The 23026-nt window shown below is 40.0% G+C and overlaps 1 protein-coding gene across 1 annotated transcript in view; it reads right to left on the reverse strand.

Moving 5' to 3' along the window:
• cdk8 (cyclin-dependent kinase 8) overlaps positions 1 to 22742 on the reverse strand; it is a 1217851-nt gene extending 1195109 nt beyond the window's left edge. The window contains exon 1 of the mRNA XM_051926591.1: positions 22131 to 22742. Coding sequence (XP_051782551.1) covers positions 22131 to 22420 — 290 coding nt within the window. The 5' untranslated portion in view covers positions 22421 to 22742. The remainder of the gene's footprint in view (positions 1 to 22130) is intronic.
• Positions 22743 to 23026: the final 284 nt, after the last annotated feature.

A 23026-nucleotide genomic window follows, 5' to 3' on the forward strand; every position in this document is an offset into this window, starting at 1 on the left:
AATTCCCGTGGTAAATAAAAAGGTCTGCATCTAACAGTCACAAACTCCACTAGCGATGAGCAATAACTAGAAACTAGCACAGAGTTCTGGCACCATTTCGCGTTGATGTAAACACACAAGCCGCCACCGCGAGTCTTACCGCACAGAGCTGCATTTCTGTCGGCGCGAAACGAGGCTAGCCCATCTAGCTGAATAGCGGCGTCCGGAACTTTGTCGCTGAGCCATGTCTCCGTGAAAACAAAGACACAGCAGTCTCTAACCTCACGCTGTGTAGCCAGCTGGAGTCGGATGTAGTCCAGTTTATTGTCCAGGGAGCAGACGTTGGATAGGATGATGGACGGGAGAGCCGGCCGGCTAGGGTTTGTTTTTAGCCTAGCACAGACTCCCGCCCGCTTTCCGCGCTTCCGCTTCCTCGCGCACCGCTTCCGATGTCCCCTTCTCCGGCCGCCGGAATCAGGCAACGCCGAGGCTTCGAGGCCTGGTTCGCGCAGCAAGCCGAGGTCGCGTAGCGTTTCCCGCAGCTCATCATGGATGCCGTTAACCGGTTTGTTTAGGTAGAAGAGTGTCTGGCGGTTGTATGTACGAACACCAGTCGCGACGATATCCATACATAGAGTAAAATAAACACGTTACACATAAACACGTTACACATAAAAAATGTAAACAGCAGCACCGTTTTTGCTACGGAGCGGCCAAGATTAGTTTTTATACATTGCGATGTGACCGTGGAAACGGGTGTATGCAACATTTTTGTGCGTACGCACAGTTTATATATGAGGCCCCTGGACAATACAGAGGTTGCACAGGTAGTTCAACTTCTCCAGGATGGCACATCAATACGTGCCATTGCCAGAAGGTTTGCCATGTCTCCCAGCACAGTCTCAAGGGCATGGAGGAGATTCCAGGAGATAGTTACTCTAGGAGAGCTGGACAGTGCCGTAGAAGGTCCTTAACGCATCAGCAGGACCAGTATCTGCTCCTTTGGGTAAGGAGGAACAGGATGAGCACTTGCTCATTGGTGTGAATGTCTCTGACCAAACAATCAAAAACAGACTTCATGTAGGTGGCCTGAGGGCCCGACATCCTCTAGCGGGCCCTGTGCTCACTGCCAGGCACCATGGAACTTGATTGACATTTGCCATAGAATACCAGAATTGGCAGGCCCACCACTAGCGCCCCGTACTTTGAGAGTAGGTTCACCCACAGCACATGTGACAGACATGAAAGGGTCTGGAGAAGCCATGGAGAATGTTATGCTGCCTGTAACATCGTTCAGCATGACCAGTTTGGTGGTGATGGTCTGGGGAGGCATATCCATGGAGGGACACACAGACATCTACAGGCTAGACAATGGCACCTTGACAGACATAAGGTATCGGGATGAAATCCTTGGACCCATTGTCAGACCCTATGCTGGTGCAGTGGGTCCTGCATTCTTCCTGGTGCACGACAATGACCTGCCTCATGTGGCAAGAGTATGCAGGCAGTTCCTGGAAGATGAAGGAATTGATACCATTGACTGGCCCCCACGCTCGCCAGACCTAAATCCAAAAGAACATCTCTGGGACATTATGGTTCAGTCCATCCAACGCCACCAGTTTGTACCTCAGACTGTCCAGGAGCTCAGTGATGCCCTGGTCCAGATCTGGAAGGACATCCCCAGGACACCATCCGTCGTCTTACTAGGAGAATGCTCCGACGTTGTCAGGCATGCATACAAGCACGTGGGGGCCATACAAACTGCTGAGTACGATTGCTGCAATGAAATTTCGGCAAAATGGACTAGCCTGCCATATCATTTTATCAGTAAAGATATCCAGCATGATTTTTTTTTTCCATTGAGATCTGATGGGTTTTCAAAGTGTTCCTTTTTTGAGCAGTTTATATTACACTGTTGTATTCTAACTGTATACAAGATAGACTGTAAACACATTGCATTTACTTACACTAGAAAGTTTAATGCCAAAAGCTACAAATCCGAATACATTTTCACTTGTAAAATGCAAATTAGCAGACTGACAACCTCCTCTATTGTGGGATTCAACATGGTAGGTGCACTGCTTTGAATGCCAGTGGAAGAAGCCTTTTGCAACATGTTATGAAGAGAAGACGAGAGAGAGGATGTGCTATTGCAACTGTGACTGTGTGGTATAGCAGGTCCACAGCTCATGTCAAGAGGCCAGTTTTAAAATAAATAATCGCCACACTCGCAGCTTAGCGAGGGGGCGTGGTTGTGTGGCTGAAACTGTTCCTGGGGAATTCATGATGGGGGCATTTCTCACCTATGTGCACAGGTGAGAAACCGTCCACATCCATAATTGTTCCCGGGGGCTGCTGATTGCCACAGCTGCCACATCCTCGTCATAAATAGAAGCACGAGGCGCTTAGAGGAAAAATGAAGGAAAAAGAAATGGAGGTTGCAGGAAGCAGCGCGGAGAGAGAGAGAGAGAGAGATCGAAGAGAGCCGGTGCGAGCGAGCGAAGGCTCGCAGGCAGGCAGCTGGACAGTGAGCATTAGCAGAGGTGTTTGGCCAACACCTAGGGCAGTTGGTAGTGGTCGCTCCCACTGAGCATCTGAGTAGAGAGCGGGAGTGACCGGAAGGACGACGGCTGGCTGCATAAGGCCGAGAAGGCAGCGGGAGTCAAGAGGCTTGGGTGGTGAATTCCCTAGCGTGAGTGTCCTGGTCGTTAGGGAAGCCAAGTCTCGATCTGGAGACTGCTAGACCAAAGCCAGGGATCGGGAAGACTCCAGATCAGTCGTTTGAGGAAGAAGGTCAGCTGCAGGAAGGGCGACTCTCCTGCCGCGGGGCCCAGATAGGAGGAGCAGGGGTGCCTCCAGGTAAAGAAGACACCGGGCTTTGTGTTTTTACAGGACTGCTTCCAGCATTGTTTTAAAGGATTACTTTTTTCTATTATTTTTAACCTCCACTCAGCAATTGTTTTTATGGATTATTTATTTAACGGATTTTTGAAAAGCATCGCACTTCGTTTTGGACACTTGTTTTGTATTTTAATAAAAGCACTTGGCACTTTCTTTTATACCATCCCCTTGCTCCATTGTTGTGCCTCACTGTTGAGCTCTTCGGTAACATTACCGACGGCGTCGGGTTCGAGGGCTCCCAGATGCAAGACTGGAGAATGGAGTAGAACCAGCATCGTCACAGACCGTTCCAGTTAAAGATAGATAGATAGATAGATAGATAGATAGATAGATAGATAGATAGATAGATAGATAGATAGATAGATAGATAGATAGATAGATAGATAGATAGATAGATAGATAGATAGATAGATAGATAGATAGATAGATAGATAGATAGATAGATAGATAGATAGATAGATAGATAGATAGATAGATAGATAGATAGATAGATAGATAGATAGATAGATAGATAGATAGATAGATAGATAGATAGATAGATAGATAGATAGATAGATAGATAGATAGATAGATAGATAGATAGATAGATAGATAGATAGATAGATAGATAGATAGATAGATAGATAGATAGATAGATAGATAGATAGATAGATAGATAGATAGATAGATAGATAGATAGATAGATAGATAGATAGATAGATAGATAGATAGATAGATAGATAGATAGATAGATAGATAGATAGATGCAGCTTTGCTGCAGCCAGTTTGGATGCATGAAAAGAATCAAGACTGCTGAGAAAAAGAAACCACTCTCCGCAACCTTCATTTCACATTTCTCTGTATTTGCAAAAGACTATAACCTCTGAAGCTGCTTAAAAGAAAAGATGTGATATTTCAAAAATATATACTTATCAGAAGCATCAGTTGGCATCATGGTATATTGCAACTGGTGCTGCCTGTAAAGCATTACCCAGTCTGTTTTAAAAAATAAACCACCAGTGCATTTCAGAAGTGTGTTGTGCTTTTTAATCACCTCTGCAACTCAGTCTAGTGGTGCCATCGATGACAGTCGTATTCCCATCACTGCCCCAAAAGGAATTTTACAGGGATTATTACAATCAAAAGGGATGTCACCTCTTAATTTAACTCCAAGCTAATTGTGTGTGACTTAATGAGTGGATGAAGTATGGAAAGCAAATATAATTTATTCACATAAATAATGTGAAACAGATATGGTACTATTGTGTCTCACACTGCCCTGCTTGTATTTTGTGTTGTTTCTAAATTTGGAAGCACAAATAAATAATGACAGGTGAAACTTGCTAAAGTAGTCTGCTGGATGCTGTACACGTAAATGATGATTTGAGTTTGTTGCGAATCCTTAGCAATAAAAACCTTCCTCCTTACTCAACAAATAACTAATTAGTTTGACTCATTATGATCATTGCTTTGAAAGTAAAATGCTGCCAGATAGGGAATGCTGATTCCTTCTCAGCCAACCATTGCACATCTGTATTTTTCTGCAATAAACAGGATATTTTTGTACCTTGTTACAATGAACGGCAATTAAAAATGATGACACTCTGTGGTCAAATTGAAAACTACAGGAGTTGCAATAAAAGCAGTTTTGTTTTTTTTTATTAAAATTTTGATTCAGCCTAGAATCACCCCCTGCCCCCAAATAATATCATGTACTGATAATATTTAAGGGAAAATGATTGACCAGAGAACTTTACGTATCGCCCAACCCTGTGATATAACTCTCAGCTGTTAGCGCTATCCAAAAATTAAAAGTGAAAGCAGTTTTATTGGCCACAATCAGTTCATGACTTCTCAATAAAATATTTTTATATACAGCTGGTGACAGCACCTCCAGAAGTAATTTAGCCGTAGCAGAAAAAAAAATGCCAAAAAGACGTTTTCCAACAACCATGTTGATTTATTAACATATCTTTAAGAACATGTTTCAAACTGTCAATTGTGTTGACTTTTTTCAAACACTGAATGTAGTCATTTTTTGCTAGTGCTATCAGTATGGTACACTTCTGCAATCAGACCTTGTAAACAATATTCTTGCTTTTTACATTTTAAAATACTGCAAATGTATTGATCTGAACATATATTAGGCCTGGGAATGTCAACACGTAAAATTTTGCGATTAATGGCCAGTTTAACATGTTAAAAAATAATGTCATATCCAGGGTAGGCAACAAGGTGATTGCCTCATACTGGCGTTAATTTTCTTGATTTACACATGGCAACAAAGAAGCAGGGGAGTGGGAGGAAAGGGAGGAGATAGGGAGTTATGGCAGTCCTGGTGCAATGCTGCAGAAAAGTCACGAAGATAAAAATTGCACTTTTTTTTTTTTTAATTTCACATTTCTGTAAGAAGATCAAATTAATGTCATACCACCTAAGTGCAAAGTTATCTTTGAGTGGCACTAAAACCAAAATAAGTCTCTAGAACCTCTGTATTTAACTTGCAAATCTGTCAGGTAGCTTGCAGTGCTGACTGCTCTAATAAAATGACAAAATTCTACAAAATAGAAGTATAATGATTATCCCTACCCATTATTCCAGTCTGCAGTATCCCAAGTAATCCATAGAGTCACTAGTTTTTAGGCGAGATATCTGCTACAGAGAAATTTTTACATGCCAGACACAAAGGTGTACAGCAGTGTTTTACCTTTTTTCTGTGATGGCATGCTTTTTGCAAGCCAAAAAAATCTCAAGGCACACCATTATTCTACCAAATACAATAACATTAAAAGTCATACACGTAAAACACCATCAAAAAAGATCAGTTTGGAGATTGGCGTACGCGGACACAACACTTAGTGAGCACTCGTATGTCCACTCTCCCTCGGCTCTGCAAGAATCACTGGCGAACAAGCACCCAGAGAGCTGGACCCCTGACATGTCTCCTGGCTGCTACAGTGCACTCTAAGTGCTGTGACTGCAAAACAGCGATCATGGAGCTGCTTTTATGTCTGCTTCTCCAGGTAGTCCCATCAATTTCAGACAGGTCTCAACCACTGGAGGAGTACGTTTCTCTCAGGTCAGGACCTTAGCACACCAGTTGAAAAATACTTGTGTAGAGTATAATTATCAAGTCATTGATGATGATGAACAATTGAGAATGGTATTTGTGTGGTTTTAACACAATTTTAAAGTATGCCCATTTAGGAGATGCTTATAGTTTCAACCAAGTAGTCTTTAGCAGTGCATTCAAACTCTAAAGCCATTTCGATCATTTAGTTTTACTTTGACATGTAAACTATACTATGCCAATTTGAGAGATAAAACAAGATTTTGTTTGTTGTTATTTTCGGAGATGCTTATAATACATTGACCTTGTTTTCTTATTGCGTTCTTTTCAACTTACCTTTTAGGAAGGAAATCAAATTCAGGTTGTACTTGCTCAAGTAGTATTTTGTTAAAAGATCAGGTTTAAACTCATTGTTTAAGTTTAAGCTATGCCATTACATTTTTAAAAATTCCTTTGTGTTACGATTCAGTGTATATTTACTTCATGATACAAGTAATTATTTTATGATTACATGTTTTAAAGTTAGATGCAATTAATCACGTTAAATACATATAATGATTCAATTAGTCAATTTTTTTAAATCGATTCCCAGTCCTAATATATTATACTCATATATATATATATATATATATATATATATATATATATCCATCCATTTTCTAACCCGCTGAATCCGAACACAGGGTCACGGGGGTCTGCCGGAGCCAATCCCAGCCAACACAGGGCACAAGGCAGGAACCAATCCCGGGCAGGGTGCGAACCCACCGCAGGACACACACCCACACACCAAGCACACACTAGGGCCAATTTAGAATCATCAATCCACCAAACCTGCATGTCTTTGGACTGTGGGAGGAAACCGGAGCGCCCGGAGGAAACCCACGCAGACACGGGGAGAACATGTAAACTCCACGCAGGGAGGACCCGGGAAGCGAACCCAGGTCCCCAGATCTCCCAACTGCGAGGCAGCAGCGCTACCCACTGCGCCACCGTGGATTGCCAGTTTCCCATTCCGGCCCTCACCCCCGGGCCGCCAGGAGGAGCTCTCCCAACAGCATAGACGTGCCCCAAATTCCAGCAGGGCCTCATGGACTATGTAGTTTCTACACACAGCCCTGCTGGATACCTTGGGGGCCACCAGGCGTCGCTGTAGGGGGGCTCGTGGGCTGTTATGTGCCCTATAACCCGGGGGTACGTCATCATCACGTGACAGGAAGAAACGACGTGCTCCCGGGTTGAGGAAAAGGACTGTTTACCTTGACCCGGAAGGAATAAGGAACTCTGGACTGTTGGACAGGAACACCTCCGGGTCAGGGTGTATAAAAGGACTGTGGGAAAGCCCAGACACTGAGCTGAGCTGGGAGGTAGGGTGGCAAGTGTCTGGGCGAGGAGGAAAGAGTATTGGTTTGTGATTTATATGAGTAGTGTGGTGTGTAGAGTGCTTTGTGCACATGATAACAAAATAAATAGTTGTTACACTTTTACTTCGTGTTTGGAGTGGTACCTGAGGGTCCCAGAGGTGGACAAAAGCCTCTACTGCTACAATATATATAAAAAATTTTTCTTATATCTCATTCAACCCTGAACTTCCGATTAATTTAGAGTTTAGAGGTGCACTGATCATAATTTCAGAGAATATCCGTCAATTCTGAATCCATTGGCCAATTTCAGGGTGCCAATGTTTATTGCTTGCAAGCATCTCTTGAGGTATTCATATGAAGAATACTAAAATGTACAGAGTGATTAAAACATCAAAAGTTTGCATGGTACAAAAGTAACAAACTATAAACAGAAGCTTTCCTTTTGCTACCTAGTAGGACTGGTGCATGGGCAGAGGGTACCTGAGCAGATCCTGGCACAGTTTAATGCTCAAGGCAGGAACCACTGCAAATAAAAAAACATCAATTTTTTACCACACATACCACCCAATATTCCCTCTATGGAGCATATGTATTGACATGCACAATTTATGTTTCAGCACAAGATTTTCTAGTGGTGTACATGAAGCAAGTCATGAAATCCACTGCCCCAACCAAAGATTTACACAGTGCAGATGGCACAAAAGACCATATATGAAACATCTGACCAAATTCATTTGTCTTATACCCAACTCCTTGCATCATTCGGATACAGTGTGAGGAAATATGCCAGTGACAGTCAGCAGGGAGTTTGAAGGCACAAATATTTAAGTAGCATAAAAGAACTGTCCTGAACAGTGAGGACGTATTTTGAAATGGAAAATACAAAAGACGACACCAGGGCCTGAATTTATAAAGTTTGCGTACATACTAAAAGAGGCTTGAAATGTCAGTATGCAACTTCCAACGCAAACATCGGGATTTATAAAAGAAATTTGAAGAGGGGCATGCGTATATTTACAGCAACTACAACCCATGCGTACATAATATTTTGGACAAACTGGAAAATGACAATACCCTTAAGTAGGGAAATGCAGCCGAACAAGCTAAATGACAAGTTACATGTATAATGATTAGAGATGCACGATATATCGGAAACTGTATTGTTATCGGCAGATGTTCATTAAAAATGACAACATCAAAATCGGTCAGATGCGTACATTTAAACCAATTCTGCCAACCGATATAATTCGGGCTTATCAATATTGTCAGTTCACTAAATAGCCCCTTGCACTCACAAAAAAAAAAAAAAAAAAAAAAAAAACAGGATTTCCTAGTTTTGCTGACAGGAGCACTATGCACGTTGTTTACCCATGGAGCACATATCGTTAGTAAAGCAATGTGTCAGCCGTGTGGTCATATTCTTTTGTGAAAAATGAAGACAACATAGTTGCTATCTGCCCTGCCTGCAAAAATGAGATAATGCGAGGAGACTTTAGAATTAAATCTTTCAATATCACAAATTTAATTACCCATCTGAAGAACCACTGTAACGAATTATACATGTAATTTTTAGGAACTAATGCTACCAAAACAAAAGTTAAATCAGACGCTAGCGGTAGCCTCATACAGCAAACCCTTCAGAACGTGAAGACATTTCCTCAAGACAGCTCCAGAGCTAAAGGCATAACTACTAACCAACTTAATGACCAACCTTTTTCCCTAGATGAGGACGAGGGATTTCGCCAGCTACTACATCATTCAGAACCTCGGTACATTCTTCCAAGCCAGGGATACTTTGCAGATGTTTCACTGCCTGCATTATATGATGTGATTGCTACAGATATCCACGAGCTTTTAAGAAACAATCTCACCAGCAGTAGCTTCACTTACAGATATGTGGAGCTCAGATGTCAGCCCCATGAGTATGTTGAGTCTAATGGCACACTGGATTGATGGAAATGTTGAGGCAAAAAGAGTTCTCATTCTGCAGCTTTCATTGCACAAGCTTTTGATTCCATGTTAACGAAATAGAACATTTCAAGATGTAATGTGCACGTTGTGCTTTTACACTTTATTTGCCAGATTGCCTAAAACACTTACTGAAGCAGCACTGTTTGGGGTCTCCATTTTAGTCTAGTCGCTGTGGAAAAATATTGGAGGAATTTAATTTAGTGGGTACTTAAAAAGGAGGAACAGGTTCGTCTGCATGCTAGAATGCAGCATCAAGTTTTGTACCTTTTGAAAGATGCGTCTCCTATGTCTAAACTGTAAAAGATTTTAAAGCAAGACTCCAGTTTTAACGTAAGCATTACCTTAAAACAATCACCCTAAAATATATAACAGTCTCTCAATATTTCATGGCACACCTGTGTCAGAAAGTGTTTCATTGCGGAACAGCTTGTGCTGCATCACTTAAAAGTCCATCCGCATCACACTTTATAGAAATAATTATACGTCAAACTTTCAACGCCACAAGTTTTTATTAATGGCACTGGTTGGTACAGGCGGTTGTCCTATTTTTCTTAACCACATATCTGGTCAACCTAATAATAATTTATTATTTTTTATTATAATACAGGTAAACGTTTGAAAACTTGTTTTTTTCTCAGCTGAATAACTCTCAGCAAGCCCCCTATCTCCAGGAATAACTGTGTCCTCCAGTATTGGAAAAGCAATGCAGCGATCAAGTATCTATCGGCACCTTCTACCAGTGTAGACATTGAACGCCTTTTTTCAGCTGTGTCAAATATAGTAAATGAAAAGAAAAACAGACATGCTGGTGAAAAGGCAGAAATGCTTCTTTTTGTTAAGAAAACCTACCATTTGCGCTTTTAAAGAAGCCAACCTAAGACCAGTGTTACTGGCCTCATTGTACCTTTAATGTTAGTTTTACTTAAAGTAATATATGTCTGATTATGGCACTTCACTTTTTTGTTAATATACCCAATGCCATGTTCTATAATGGCATGGTGTCTTGATGTGCTTAAGTTACCCAGGATGTGTATGTTAAGCAGATTTTTGTACATGACCTGAAGTATTTTTTCTATAGAGATGGGCCATATCTTGGTCTAGACCCCCCCCCCCCCAAAAAGTACTGGTTGCCTATAACCCAGCCACAGGGGATGCATAAACCAGTGTGTTTCTTCGTGCCGGTCCCAAGCCCGGATAAATGGGGAGGGTTACGTCAGGAAGGGCATCTGGTGTAAAATTTGGGCAAATCAATATGCGGACAACAATACAAATTTCCATAACAGATCGGTCGAGCCCCGGGTTAACAACGACCTCCACCAGTACTGTTAGCCAACAGGGTGCTGGAGGAAATTGGGCTACTGTTGGCCGAAGGAGGAGAAGAAGAGGGGGGAGATGTGTCCGGAGGCAGGAGGAGAGGAGGAAAGTAAAGAAAGTGGAACTGAGGGTAGGAACTTTGAATGTTGGCAGCATGACTGGTAAGGGGAGAGAGTTAGCAGATATGATGGAGAGAAGGAAGGTTGATATATTGTGCGTGCAAGAGACTAAATGGAAGGGGAGTAAGGCTAGGTGGATTGGAGATGGATTCAAATTGTTCTATCATGGTGTGGATGGGAGGAAAAATAGGGTGGTTATTCAGAAGGAACAGTATGTCAAGAGTGTTGTGATGAACAGTGTACCCAAGGGACTGAAAGTGGTGATTGGAGCGGATTTCAGTGGCCATGTTGGTGAAGGGAACAGTGGAGATGAGGAGGTGATGGGTAGGTATGGTGTCAAGCAGAGGAATGAAGAAGGTCAGAGGATAGTGGATTTTGCCCAAAGGATGGACATGGCCGTGGTGAATATGTATTTTAAGAAGAGGGAGGAACATAGGGTTACGTACAAGATTGGAGGAAGATGCACACAGGTAGATTACATCCTATGCAGAAGAGTTGATCTGAAGGAGACTGAAGACTGCAAAGTGGTGGCAGGGGAAAGTGCAGTTAAGCAGCATAGGATGGTGGTCTGTAGGATAACGTTGAAGATCAAGAAGAGGAAGAGAGTGAGGGCAGAGCCAAGGATTAAATGGTGGAAGTTGAAAAAAAAGAAGACTGCAAGGTTGAGTTTAGGGAGGAGGTAAGACAGGCACTGGGAGGCAGTGAAGAGTTACCAGACAGTTGGGCAACTACAGCAGATGTAGTAAGGGTGACAGCAAGAAGGATGCTTGGCGTGACATCTAGAAACAGGAAGGAGGAAAAGGAAACCTGGTGGTGGAATGAGGAAATACAGGAGAGTATACAGAGGAAGAGGATGGCAAAGAAGAAGTGGGATAGTCAGAGAGATGCAGAAAGTAGACAAGAGAACAAGGAGATAAGGCGCAAGGTGAAGAGAGAGGTGGCGAAGGCTAAAGAAAAGGCGTATGATGAGTTGTAGGAGAGGTTGAACGCTAAGGAGGTAGAAAAGGACCTGTACCAATTGGCTAGACAGAGGGACCGCGCTGGGAAAGATGTGCAGCAGGTTAGGGTGTATAAAGGATAAAGATGGAAACATACTCACAAGCGAGGAGAGTGTGTTGAGCAGGTGGAAAGAGTACTTTGAGAGGCTGCTGAATGAAGAGAACGTGAGAGAGAAGAGGTTGGATGATGCGGAGATAGTGAATCAGGAAGTGCAACGGTTTAGCAAGGAGGAAGTAAGGACAGTTATGAAGAGGATGAAAAAAATGGAAAGGTCGTTGGTCCAGATGACATACCTATGGAAGCATGGAGGTATTTAGGAGAGATGGCAGTGGAGTTTTTAACCAGATTGTTTAATAGAATCTTGGAAGGTGACAGGATGCCTGAGCAGTGGAGAAGAAGTGTACTGGTGCCGATATTTAAGAATAAGGGGGATGTGCAGGACTGCAGTAACTACAGGGGAATAAAATTGATGAGCCACAGCATGAAGTTATGGGAAAGAGTAGTGGAAGCTAGGTTAAGAAGTGAGGTGATGATTAGTGAGCTACAGTATGGTTTCAGGACAAGAAAGAGCACCACAGATGCAATGTTTGCTCTGAGGATGTTGATGGAGAAGTTTAGAGCAGGCCAGAAGAAGCTGCATTGTGTTTTTGTGGACCTGGAGAAAGCGTATGACAGGGTGCCTCGAGAGGAGCTGTGGTATAATATGAGGAAATCAGGAGTGGCAGAGAAGTACGTTAAGAGTTGTACAGGATATTTACGAGGGAAATGTGACAGTGGTGAGATCTGCGGTAGGAGCGACGGATGCATTCAAAGTGAAGGTGGGATTACATTAGGGATCAGCTCTGAGCCCTTTCTTATTTGCAATGGTGATGAACAGGTTGACAGACGAGATTAGACAGGAGTCCCCGTGGACTATGACATTTGCTGATGACATTGTGATCTGTAGCGATAGTAGGGAGCAGGTTGAGGAGACCCTGGAGACATGGAGATATGCTCTAGAGAGGAGAGAAATGAAAGTCAGTAGGAACAAGATAGAATACATGTGTGTAAATGAGAGGGAGGTCAGTGGAATGGTGAGGATGCAGGGAGCACAGCTGGCGAAGGTGGATTAGTTTAAATACTTGGGATCAACAGTACAGAGTAATGGGGATTGTGGAAGAGAAGTGAAGAAGAGAGTGCTGGCAGGGTGGAATGGGTGGAGAAGAGTGTCAGGAGTAATTTGTGACAGATGGGTATCAGCAAGAGTGAAAGGGAAGGTCTACAGGACGGTAGTGAGACCAGCTATGTTATATGGGTTGGAGACGGTGGCACTGACCAGAAAGCAGGAGACAGAGCTGGAGGTAGCAGAGTTAAAGATGCTAAGATTTGCACTGGGTGTGACGAGAATGGATAAGATTAGAAATAATGTACATTAGAGGGTCAGCTCAAGTTGGACGGTTGGGAGACAAAGTCAGAGAGGCGAGATTGCATTGATTTGGACATGTGCAAAGGAGAGATCCTGGGTATATTGGGAGAAGGATGCGAAGGATAGAGCTGCCAGGGAAGAGGAAAAGAGGAAGGCCTAAGCGAAAGTTTATGGATATGGTGAGAGAGGACATGCAGGTGATGGGTATAACAGAACAAGATGCAGAGGACAGAAAGATATGGAAGAAGATGACCCGCTGTGGCAACCCGTAATGGGAGCAGCCAAAAGAAGAAGAAGAAAGCACTGGTTGCCTATATCTATAGCAAAGAAGAGCGTAAAAGTCAGCAAGTTAATAAAAATAAGTTCATCTCTGTTTCACATGCTACTGTTGTTTCTTTGATAATGCATAAAACATTTTCAACATAACTAAAACATTCAAACCTGAAGTAAATAAAAAACAAATATCGGCCATCGGTATTGGCAAAGATGGACAAAAACATCTGTTATCGGTATTGCCCAGAATTTCCATATCGGTGCATCACTAATAATAATACATCACCAAGCCGTTATTAAAATGTGCATTGATGAGACAAACTTAATACACATCAAAAATGAGGACTATGATGTACAGAATGTACTTTAGTTCCAATGCTACGTATTGTAGGGCCAATACTACATTTAACAGTGAACAGCTTTTTTGGTTTTTCATCAGTTTATGTTGGCTACTAGTTAATTCTCAGGGAACTGGCCAAAAGGTCACGAATATCTCAGCCAAGCCTCACTCCATCACGCCTGCTGTGCTAAAGCCATTAACCGATCAGTGAGGCACTATACATATTTTTTGTATGGTGTGGGTTAACATCTATAGAACATGTTTTTACCAACATAAAAGGGCAAGTTGGTAGTGTACCTGGTTTTCCAAAAGTGATTGGAGCAATTGATTGCATTCATATTGCAGTAAAGGCACCTAGTGAGAAAAAAAGCTGCTTTTGTTAACCGTACATAGTTATACTCAATACACAAGTCATCTGTGATGGTATGATGAACTGGCAAAAGTCATATCTCAGTGACCTGAGCAAGTCCGTGATTCATGTATATTGAGGCAAAGTAGTTTTGGCAGACATGACAGTACTGCATGTAGTGAATGGCTTCTTGGTAAGGCAACTGGCTGAACCATCAGTGTTTCATATGGCCTGTATTATTCATTGCATCACCAATCATGTAATTAAATATGCCAGATAATAGCAGCTACCCACTCAAGATGCTGGTGCCTTATCCCTTTCTAGGGACCACTAGAGAGCAGAGAAGAAGCACTATAATTCCATGTATATTGTGCTCTCTCTCGGTTGTGGAGCACAACCAGATACTTCTGAATGCAGGTGGCAGGGTTCTGCTAGCCAATGAAGCCCTGCAGCATTGTTACTATATACTGCATGTATGTTGATTAGCATGCTCCATATATGGACGTCTCAAGATGGCATTCAAGGCATGCTCACGTATGCATGTTTACAAGGTGATTGTGATTTATACGCAGTGAAATGTATAAAAATGTGTGTACAGCAGAAAAACCTATAAAAACTGACAGAAAACGGACTTATAAAACCTGGCATATGCATTTTCCTGTTTTTTTCTTTTTCCTATTCATGTATTTTCATCCATGAGTCGATAAGAGGGTATTTTAAATAAGGTCCAAAATGCGCTGTAGGGAGTTCACGAAGAAGCTCTAGACTATCAGTTGTCTCCCAAGTAAGAGAGGTGTTTTCCAAAATAAATCGACAAAAGTTAGTCATGGTTCTGTCACAAAAGACCTATTGAACTGTCGTAGCAAATGCAATTAACTGCTGCTGGTGTCTGTCTGTCTGTTCTTTCTCCTCCAAAATGCTAGGAAATTAATCTTTAATACATTTCCAATAGTATTAATAATGCATCAAAATTGTTTACATATAAACAGATAACGATATTTCATAATAGTAAGTAGTGCTCACTGGGTAATGTAACAAAAAATTTTTGCTCATACCAGGATGGCCCATAGAGGGATCACTGATACTGTCAGTGATTATCTGAACCCACTATGTCTGATACAAGACTACACATCACTTTTCTGATTTCAGATATGGTCATGGCTGGAAGCTAGCTTTTTCAGTTTGAAAATTCAAGCTCAAAGGCAGTACAGGACTACCAATAGAATTCCATTGTCAGTTGCACCGATTTGAGTCTTGCTGTCTTTGTGACATTGAGTGTTTATTTTTTGCTTGCAAACTGCTAATTTTCAATGCTCATTTCTTTTGCTCACACAAATGTAACCTTCATTTACACAATGTCATGCACTCTGTAGGCGTTCGGCTGAAGTGGGCAGTGAGTACGTGCTAAGAAGGTTATGCCACCTTCTGCAAAATGTCTGATCTATTTGAGTAAACTCAACCACTAACATATTTAACAGGATAAACAAAAGGTCCCAGGGAACAAATATTGTAGCCATCCACATACATTTATTGTGGTCTTTTAGAAGTAGGCAAGAAAACTGTCATAGATGTACAACAGAATGGATACACAGGAGTCGCTACTAATCTTTCAACACATTTTAAGAGCAATACCAAAATCAAAACCGCAAAGCAAAGTACGAATCAAAATATGTAATTACTTTTCCTAATTGATTTTCTTGTTTCTTGTTCAAGCACTTAGTCTTCCACAAAGATCTCTCTTTTGTTTTAATCAAAATTCGGACTCTATTGATCACGTCAGCATCTTTAAAGCACTACCATGCTAACATCACATGTCTCACTCACACACAAAAGTGATAAAAAATAAATACAGAAATCAAAACAAAAAGGAAATTAAAAAAATTAATACCATACCAAAAAAAAAAAATCAAAAACAAAATACTAATGTGATACCGACAGCCCAGGTTACAATTACAGGATCAGTTGCTAAATTCCTTCTTGGTGATACTTCTGTGACCTGAGGCTGTAATACGGTCACCATCCAACTTGCATGTTGTGAACGATACCTGAAAGAGGGTTGCCATCAAGAAGATAATCCCCTCCCTGGGAGGTGGGCAACTGAGCCTCCTACGTGATTCCAGAAAAAACAGTTTAAATTGGCAGATATTCCTACTTCATAACCTACAATAAAGCTAAACTGCAACTGGAAACAAAACAACAGCCTGTTACAAACAATCTCAAAACATCTGCAGTGCTGATTAAAGTATTAAACAATCTTTTAACTCCTTTCTATTAGAATGTTTCCCATAAATGGTAATAGAAATCCAGCAGAAGTGAATAGTGTTGTAACTGAGATTAGCTCACCAAAAAACATACTAAATTAGACAGAATCAGGAGTTTGCAACACCTCTTTCCACAGGCTACCTTTACCTTTGCTACTGCTATTTGCAGCACATGGCTGGGGTAATAAAGTGCAGCGCACATGCACACAGCACTATATCTTCCAGCAGCTCAGTTATGCTACCAGAGCAACTGGAAAAGTCAGTCTCCTGCAATTCTGTAATTATTACAGCCCAAAAATCTAGATACATGAAACTTTAATCATTTTAAAATTGTAAATAAATCACATTTTATAAAAAAATGTTTCATATTATGCCGAGTGGATGTATTATACACATGTACGTTTTCAGATGTGTATTCATGCTGATCTTCTACCATTCCAGTTATTAATTCCATTTAAAAAGTGTACGTCTCAGACAGACATGTTGAAGCGTTCTGCATTATAAAGGTAAACAAAAGGGCAGGTATAAAGCCTAACTCCACCACTCTTTTAACAGCTCAAACTGCCAGATTGAAACAGTGGATGCCTGAGCGTACAGAAGTCAATAAATGTATCATTATTATATACATATACTATTACCACAATACCTTTAAATACAATATAGCCATGTACAATGTATAGTACTATTATTCTGTGTAAAAGAATAAAAAAAAAAAGAAAAAAAAAAAGAACTCTGGTTCTTTGCATAAATCCAATACAGCCAAAATTCAAACACAAATCTGTTTCACAAAAAATGCAAGAGAAAAGCATGTTACTTACTATATGCAACAGCAATACTCATTTTCACATTCTTTTCCTTCTTTTTTTAAGATCACCTGCCTGATAACATACTGTTGAATTAATGACAGCTTACTTTGCATATTACTGGATTTAATTTTATTCATATGCTGATGACACTCTGCTTTTTTATTTTCCCATTTAAAACAAATAATACTTATTCAGATGCATAATTAACTGCTTATTAATGTAAAACAGTGAATGACAGACAATAATGTTACTAAATTTCAAAGAAACAGAATTCCTTTTAGTACTTGGTAATCCTGTGAATAGTCAAATGTTGAAATTACTGAATAAATATTTGGCAAAATTCACTCACAATTAGGCGTTACCACAGACCTTAAACATCGCAATTGCTGCGCCATTTAAAACTTGCTTTTTTAAAAATACTGCAAAATTACGGTGGTTTCTTAAACTTTAGGATCTTAACTATTCCAGTTCTTAATGGCAAAGCTACTCAAATCCAAGACTGTTTTCAACTAGTCATTACTAGCTCCTTCCCTTTGTTACCCTCTTCTACTTAGTCATATTTAATGTACCTTTGAACAAATACATTGTCACAAATGAATGACTGTTAAATAATAAAATATGAAAATTAACATTTTTTTAGGTATGAAGGATACTGAGAAAATCATTCATTCATTTGTAGTACTATTAACTAATGCTAATTTCGAACTGTTGAAAATGTTCCATCTGCACTTTTTAGGTTAATTCAAAATGCTGCACCAAAGATCATTATTAGAACTAAGAAGTTCAACTACACAACTTCTGTTCTTTATACTGGCTTCCAGTTAAATTTACGGCCGATTTTAAAACACTTCTTCTAACATAAGTTTTAAATGTCTTGGGCACTATTTACTTAACAGAACTTACCAACACACACATACTGGAGGGTATATTACAGCTTCAAGGAACTAGCCTTCCAAATATCCAAAAATAAAACTACGGCGTGAGTTGACTCTTTACCTACAGAATTTCTAATGTGCCTATTTATCCGTCTGCTTGCAGAGAGAGCCCCATTTGTATGTGCAATTGAATCTAGGATGAAGGTTTAATACTTTTGTCTAAAATTTCCCTATTAGAGGTACTGAATTGCTGTGAATATTGCAAATCTGTTTGCTGGTCATTTGCACATAAATAGAAACTTGACAATCATTATGAACTGTTACTGACTATCCTCTATTGCCATTTCTCATTTCAGTATCCTGCTGCAGCACATGCTACCACTGCAGTATTGCCAAGCTACTACTCCAGCAGATATAAACCAATACCAGAGACATTGGCATCCATGGGTTTCAATGACAAAACCATTTAATCTGCTTTTTATTTCAATGTCCAGCATGAACGTATGATATTGTGGAATGCTCAGGATGGCATTCACCAGACTTTTGTCATTATAACATACCATGAAACCCCAACACAATACAATTTATTTTTGTATAGCCCAAAATCACACAAGAAGTGCCGCAATGGGCTTTAACAGGCCCTGCCTCTTGACAGCCCCCCAGCCTTGACTCTCTAAAAAGACAAGGAAAAACTCCCAAAAAACCTTGTAAGGAAAAATGGTAGAAACCTTGGGAAAGGCAGTTCAAACAGAAACCCCTTTCCAGGTAGGTTGGGCGTGCAGTGGGTGTCAAAAGAAGGGGGTCAATACAATACAATACACAGAATAGAACAAATCCTCAATACAGTGTAAAAATAAAAATTTTAGAAGTACAGAGCAGAATTTAACAGTAGATGATATCACATAATAAGACTTGGATATATTTAGAGTCCTGGAGACCTCATCCATCAAATGGCCTCCCCCATTTGGCCATTGCACAGCTGAAACAGTGCTGGGCCAGCCAATCCGATGGAACCAATAAACCAAGAGGTTTATTTTCTCTATTAAGGCTACTGGCTGGAGTCTTTGGTTTCCTTTCCTCCAATTTAACTGGCCACATCTAAATTTTAATGTTAACAGATTTTAAAGTGTCAAGATTCATGTTAATTATTTTTTACTGTTGTATTAAAGTGCAATACACTAATTTGTAAAAACAAGCTGATCTTTCCTTGTTTTTGTTTCAACATAGGTTATTTTGACAGTGCATGAATTTGAGTCGTACTATATATGTAATTATCATATAGCATGCTGGGCTATTAAGTGGAAATAAGCTTAATAAGAATTAACTGAATGGATATATCATAAATTATAATAAGTCATGTTTAGACATAAAGTGCAAGTAGCAGAGAATAAGAATCTATTACTATAAAAAAATGTCTATCTACAAAAAGAAAAGAACAACAGGCCCCTTTGGAACTTTGATTTTACTTAAACTTTATACAAGTAAAGAGGTGAATCTCAATACTGTATAACAGAAAAAAAAAGGCATTCAAAACATATGCATTATTTAATCTAAAAAGACACCAAACATCAACATGACTTCTTGCCCAAAAAGTAGTGAAGCAATTAACACATATCTATAAATTTTCAACAGTCCCTTGTTTTGATCAGCTTAAACCTCTACACACCATTAACACAGGGTCACTTCTACATTTAAATGTAAGTGCAGTTTATGTGATCTGCACAATGTACTTTGTGTCTATAAGAGTTACATACAAAACTATAAATGTGTTACAATGGCATGGATGACAGACCAGAACTCTAGAACTAATAAAGGGGAAAAAAAAATCACTGTGAACCACCAACTCTTTCCATTAGTTTGACTAAAGATTGATTGACTAAAAGGATGAGGTAAAATTCTTTATTGAATGGTGGGAAAACAATCTGTCCTTAAGCACAAGAAAAAAGGTGCTGTTTGTTGGGTTTACCAGACTTAGAAAGGGTCATGCTTCTACTGACGTTACCAGAAATGCAGGGTTAAGAATATATTGCAGTAAGCTCCTAGGAGTCTACATTACAGAGAATCTCTTGTTGTGCCACAATAACGCTTTCCTCACCAAAAGGACACAACAGCAATTTCACTTGTTGAAATGCATGAGGTGAGAAGTCAAGCAAAATGACACCTTTTATTGGCTAACTAAAAAGATTACAATATGCAAGCTTTCTATGCAAGCTTTCGAGGCAACTCAAGCCCCTTCTTCATTCAAGCATGAGGAAATGAATCTCCTTGCCCAATCCTCAGTAACTTCTACAGATGCACAGTTGAAAACATATTGACTAGTTGCAGCACAGTCTGATACAGTACCTGTACGTGGCAATACGAATAAAACAAGAAAAAAGTCCAAGACTATAACACCAATACAGAACATTAACAGCAAGAGATGTCAGTGGAAAACCTCCAACCCCCACATAATCTTGCAACAGACTGACTGTTCTCCATTCTTCTAACAAATAATATCTGCATGCAACACACTACAACAATTTTCACCAAGCCATTATATACACACTCAAACTTAACTACATTCAATTGCCTGATTGAATCCATGACTTGGGATTCCACTATTCACTTTCACTGCCAGTGTGTTTATGTAATTTGCAGCTCTAACTTCATACTACTGTATGCAATATTAGTCTTCACCAATGCTCATTTGCTGTTGCTAAAAATTATTGCAGATACATTAATTATATTGTTTAGCTATCCCTTGAACTGTTGGTACATACGTAGTATTTATAATCTGATACAATAGCATATTTATCGTTTGTGCTGTTACCGTTTTGCACTACTAAATTATTTGTATTGAATGTTAGTAACTTAACCTGTTGAAATATATTCATGTTTATAACCTGATTTTAATGCAAATATACTTTTCTTATAGAATTGTACCCATTTCGCTGTTATTTTACCCTGTACTGTACCGATGCTAGATAATGTATTTTTGGTATCAGCAGGAGGGCAATAAGCACATGTCACTATACTATACCACATATAACTACAACAAATTGAATTATTTGCAAGCATAATGTACCAAACAATACCAAAAAACAGGGTACTGTATATCTACAAGTTACAAACTGTACTATACACTTACATTTAATCTGACACCTTCACCCAAGGTGACTTACATCACTTCGAGATACAACTGGAAAAACAAAAGAAATGTAACCAGTTGGAACACAGACAGGTGAAATTAGTTGATCATGGTTACACAAAGTAAGTAGCAGAATTTGAAGTCCAGAGCCTTATTCATTACACTGCACTGCCCATACAGCTATAAAGCATTTCTCAAAACATATACTGTATTTACAGCATCAGTATTTATTCTGCCGCACTTCTGCTGCCATATTCTGCCCGTCAAATATACACGTTGTATAGTACATTTCATTATGCCTGTTACTGTGCAAAGTCAACACACCGTCGTCTCACTAAGCTATGAAGTCTTTTGTGGCCATGCAAACTGTGGGAAAGGTACTAATTGACACCACATATTGATACTTTTTAATATACTTAACAAATGAATTGCACTCTCTGTCATAGTCTAAAAAAACATCAAATTAAAAAATAAATATCAGTTAAACTTTGTTTTTCAATGCCCTGCTTTCCAAAACCTCTATTGTACTTTTAGTCTTTGTTCTGGATACAAACAGTAAAGTGCTGTAGTCCAGCATTTTGCTGTTCGATTATAACTCTTTTTTAACAATATATACATATGTGTATTAAGGTGAAAAAAAGAAGCTTGGTAGGCACAGTCTCAATATTATATCCGCGTGACACAAAAGAAGTTGGTCACCTGGACAAACCTAACCTGTGTAAATAAACCAACGAATCAACATTACAGCTTATGCAACTTGTAATATACAAAAATGAAAAGGTGAAAAGCTTTTTTGTTTCCTTTTTCATTTTGGCAAAAATATATTGAACCTTGCAAGAGAAGAAAAGAACGAAGGATCAATGATCACAAAACAATCGCTGGATTCACACACAATGAATTTCTACAGTGTATATTTTTTAACTGACAAAAACATAAGTTATATTATTTTTTTCTTTCAATTTTGTTTCTCCTCTCGCTCCCTCCCAGGCCTGGCAACTCACCCATCTTTCCTCTTGGCTTTGTAGACATGTCCGTAAGTACCTCTTCCAACTTTGCAACCCTCGTATTCAAACAGGTCCTCCACTCTCTCCCTCTCACTTGTCAGCTTGACTTTAAAATCATAGTCCATTTTTCTGGGATTTGCGCCCCTAGGCAAGACGTCGAGTAACCCAGAAAAAATAACAAAAAATACACAAAAAAGCAAAATTCTGAAAAGTAAAAATAACCTATGAATAAAAAGTATCTGCAAGTCCCTTCCGCTTGTTCTGGCGATACCGCGGCTAGTGACCATACGGCATGGAACCGGTAGCGTCAACACAGCTCTTGTTTCTTGTTCTTTGATTTCTTTTTGTATTTCTGTGGTCGCTGGGCTCAGCCGATGCCCGCAGCTCAGCTCAGGTCTCCACAGTCTATCCGGTGGCTCCTCACTGCTGCTCTGCTCTGCTCCCTCTCTCACTCTCTCTCACACATACTCGCTCGCTCTCTCTCTTGCTCTCCCTACCGGTATCTCAATACAACCGAGCTTCTCTCCACGTGCGGCACTGTCGCAAACTGTCGTGCAGCATAACCCGTAAGGGATAACAGCCGCTGCAAAACGGAGAGCCGCGCACCACGTGTACCTTAACCCTCCTGGCACCGTCTGGTTGAACTTACTCCTTTTAAATCGAGACATGTACAAAGTATTAGGTGCAAAAAGGTTAGTCGGCAGTAGGTTAAAAGGGATGAAACCGTAGAGGTGTCGTTTTATCTGTTTAAACAAGAACTGATTGAGAATTAATTTGCAAACAATTTTAGAGTCACTTGATAGTAATAACTCAAAATATATGAGCGCAGACATCAATGTGCTTGTGGAAAAAAGTAAAACTCATTATAAACTAGTCATTTAGGCGATGACTTG

The sequence above is a fragment of the Erpetoichthys calabaricus genome, chromosome 4 (assembly GCF_900747795.2).
Source record: "Erpetoichthys calabaricus chromosome 4, fErpCal1.3, whole genome shotgun sequence".
Taxonomy (NCBI): domain Eukaryota; kingdom Metazoa; phylum Chordata; class Cladistia; order Polypteriformes; family Polypteridae; genus Erpetoichthys; species Erpetoichthys calabaricus.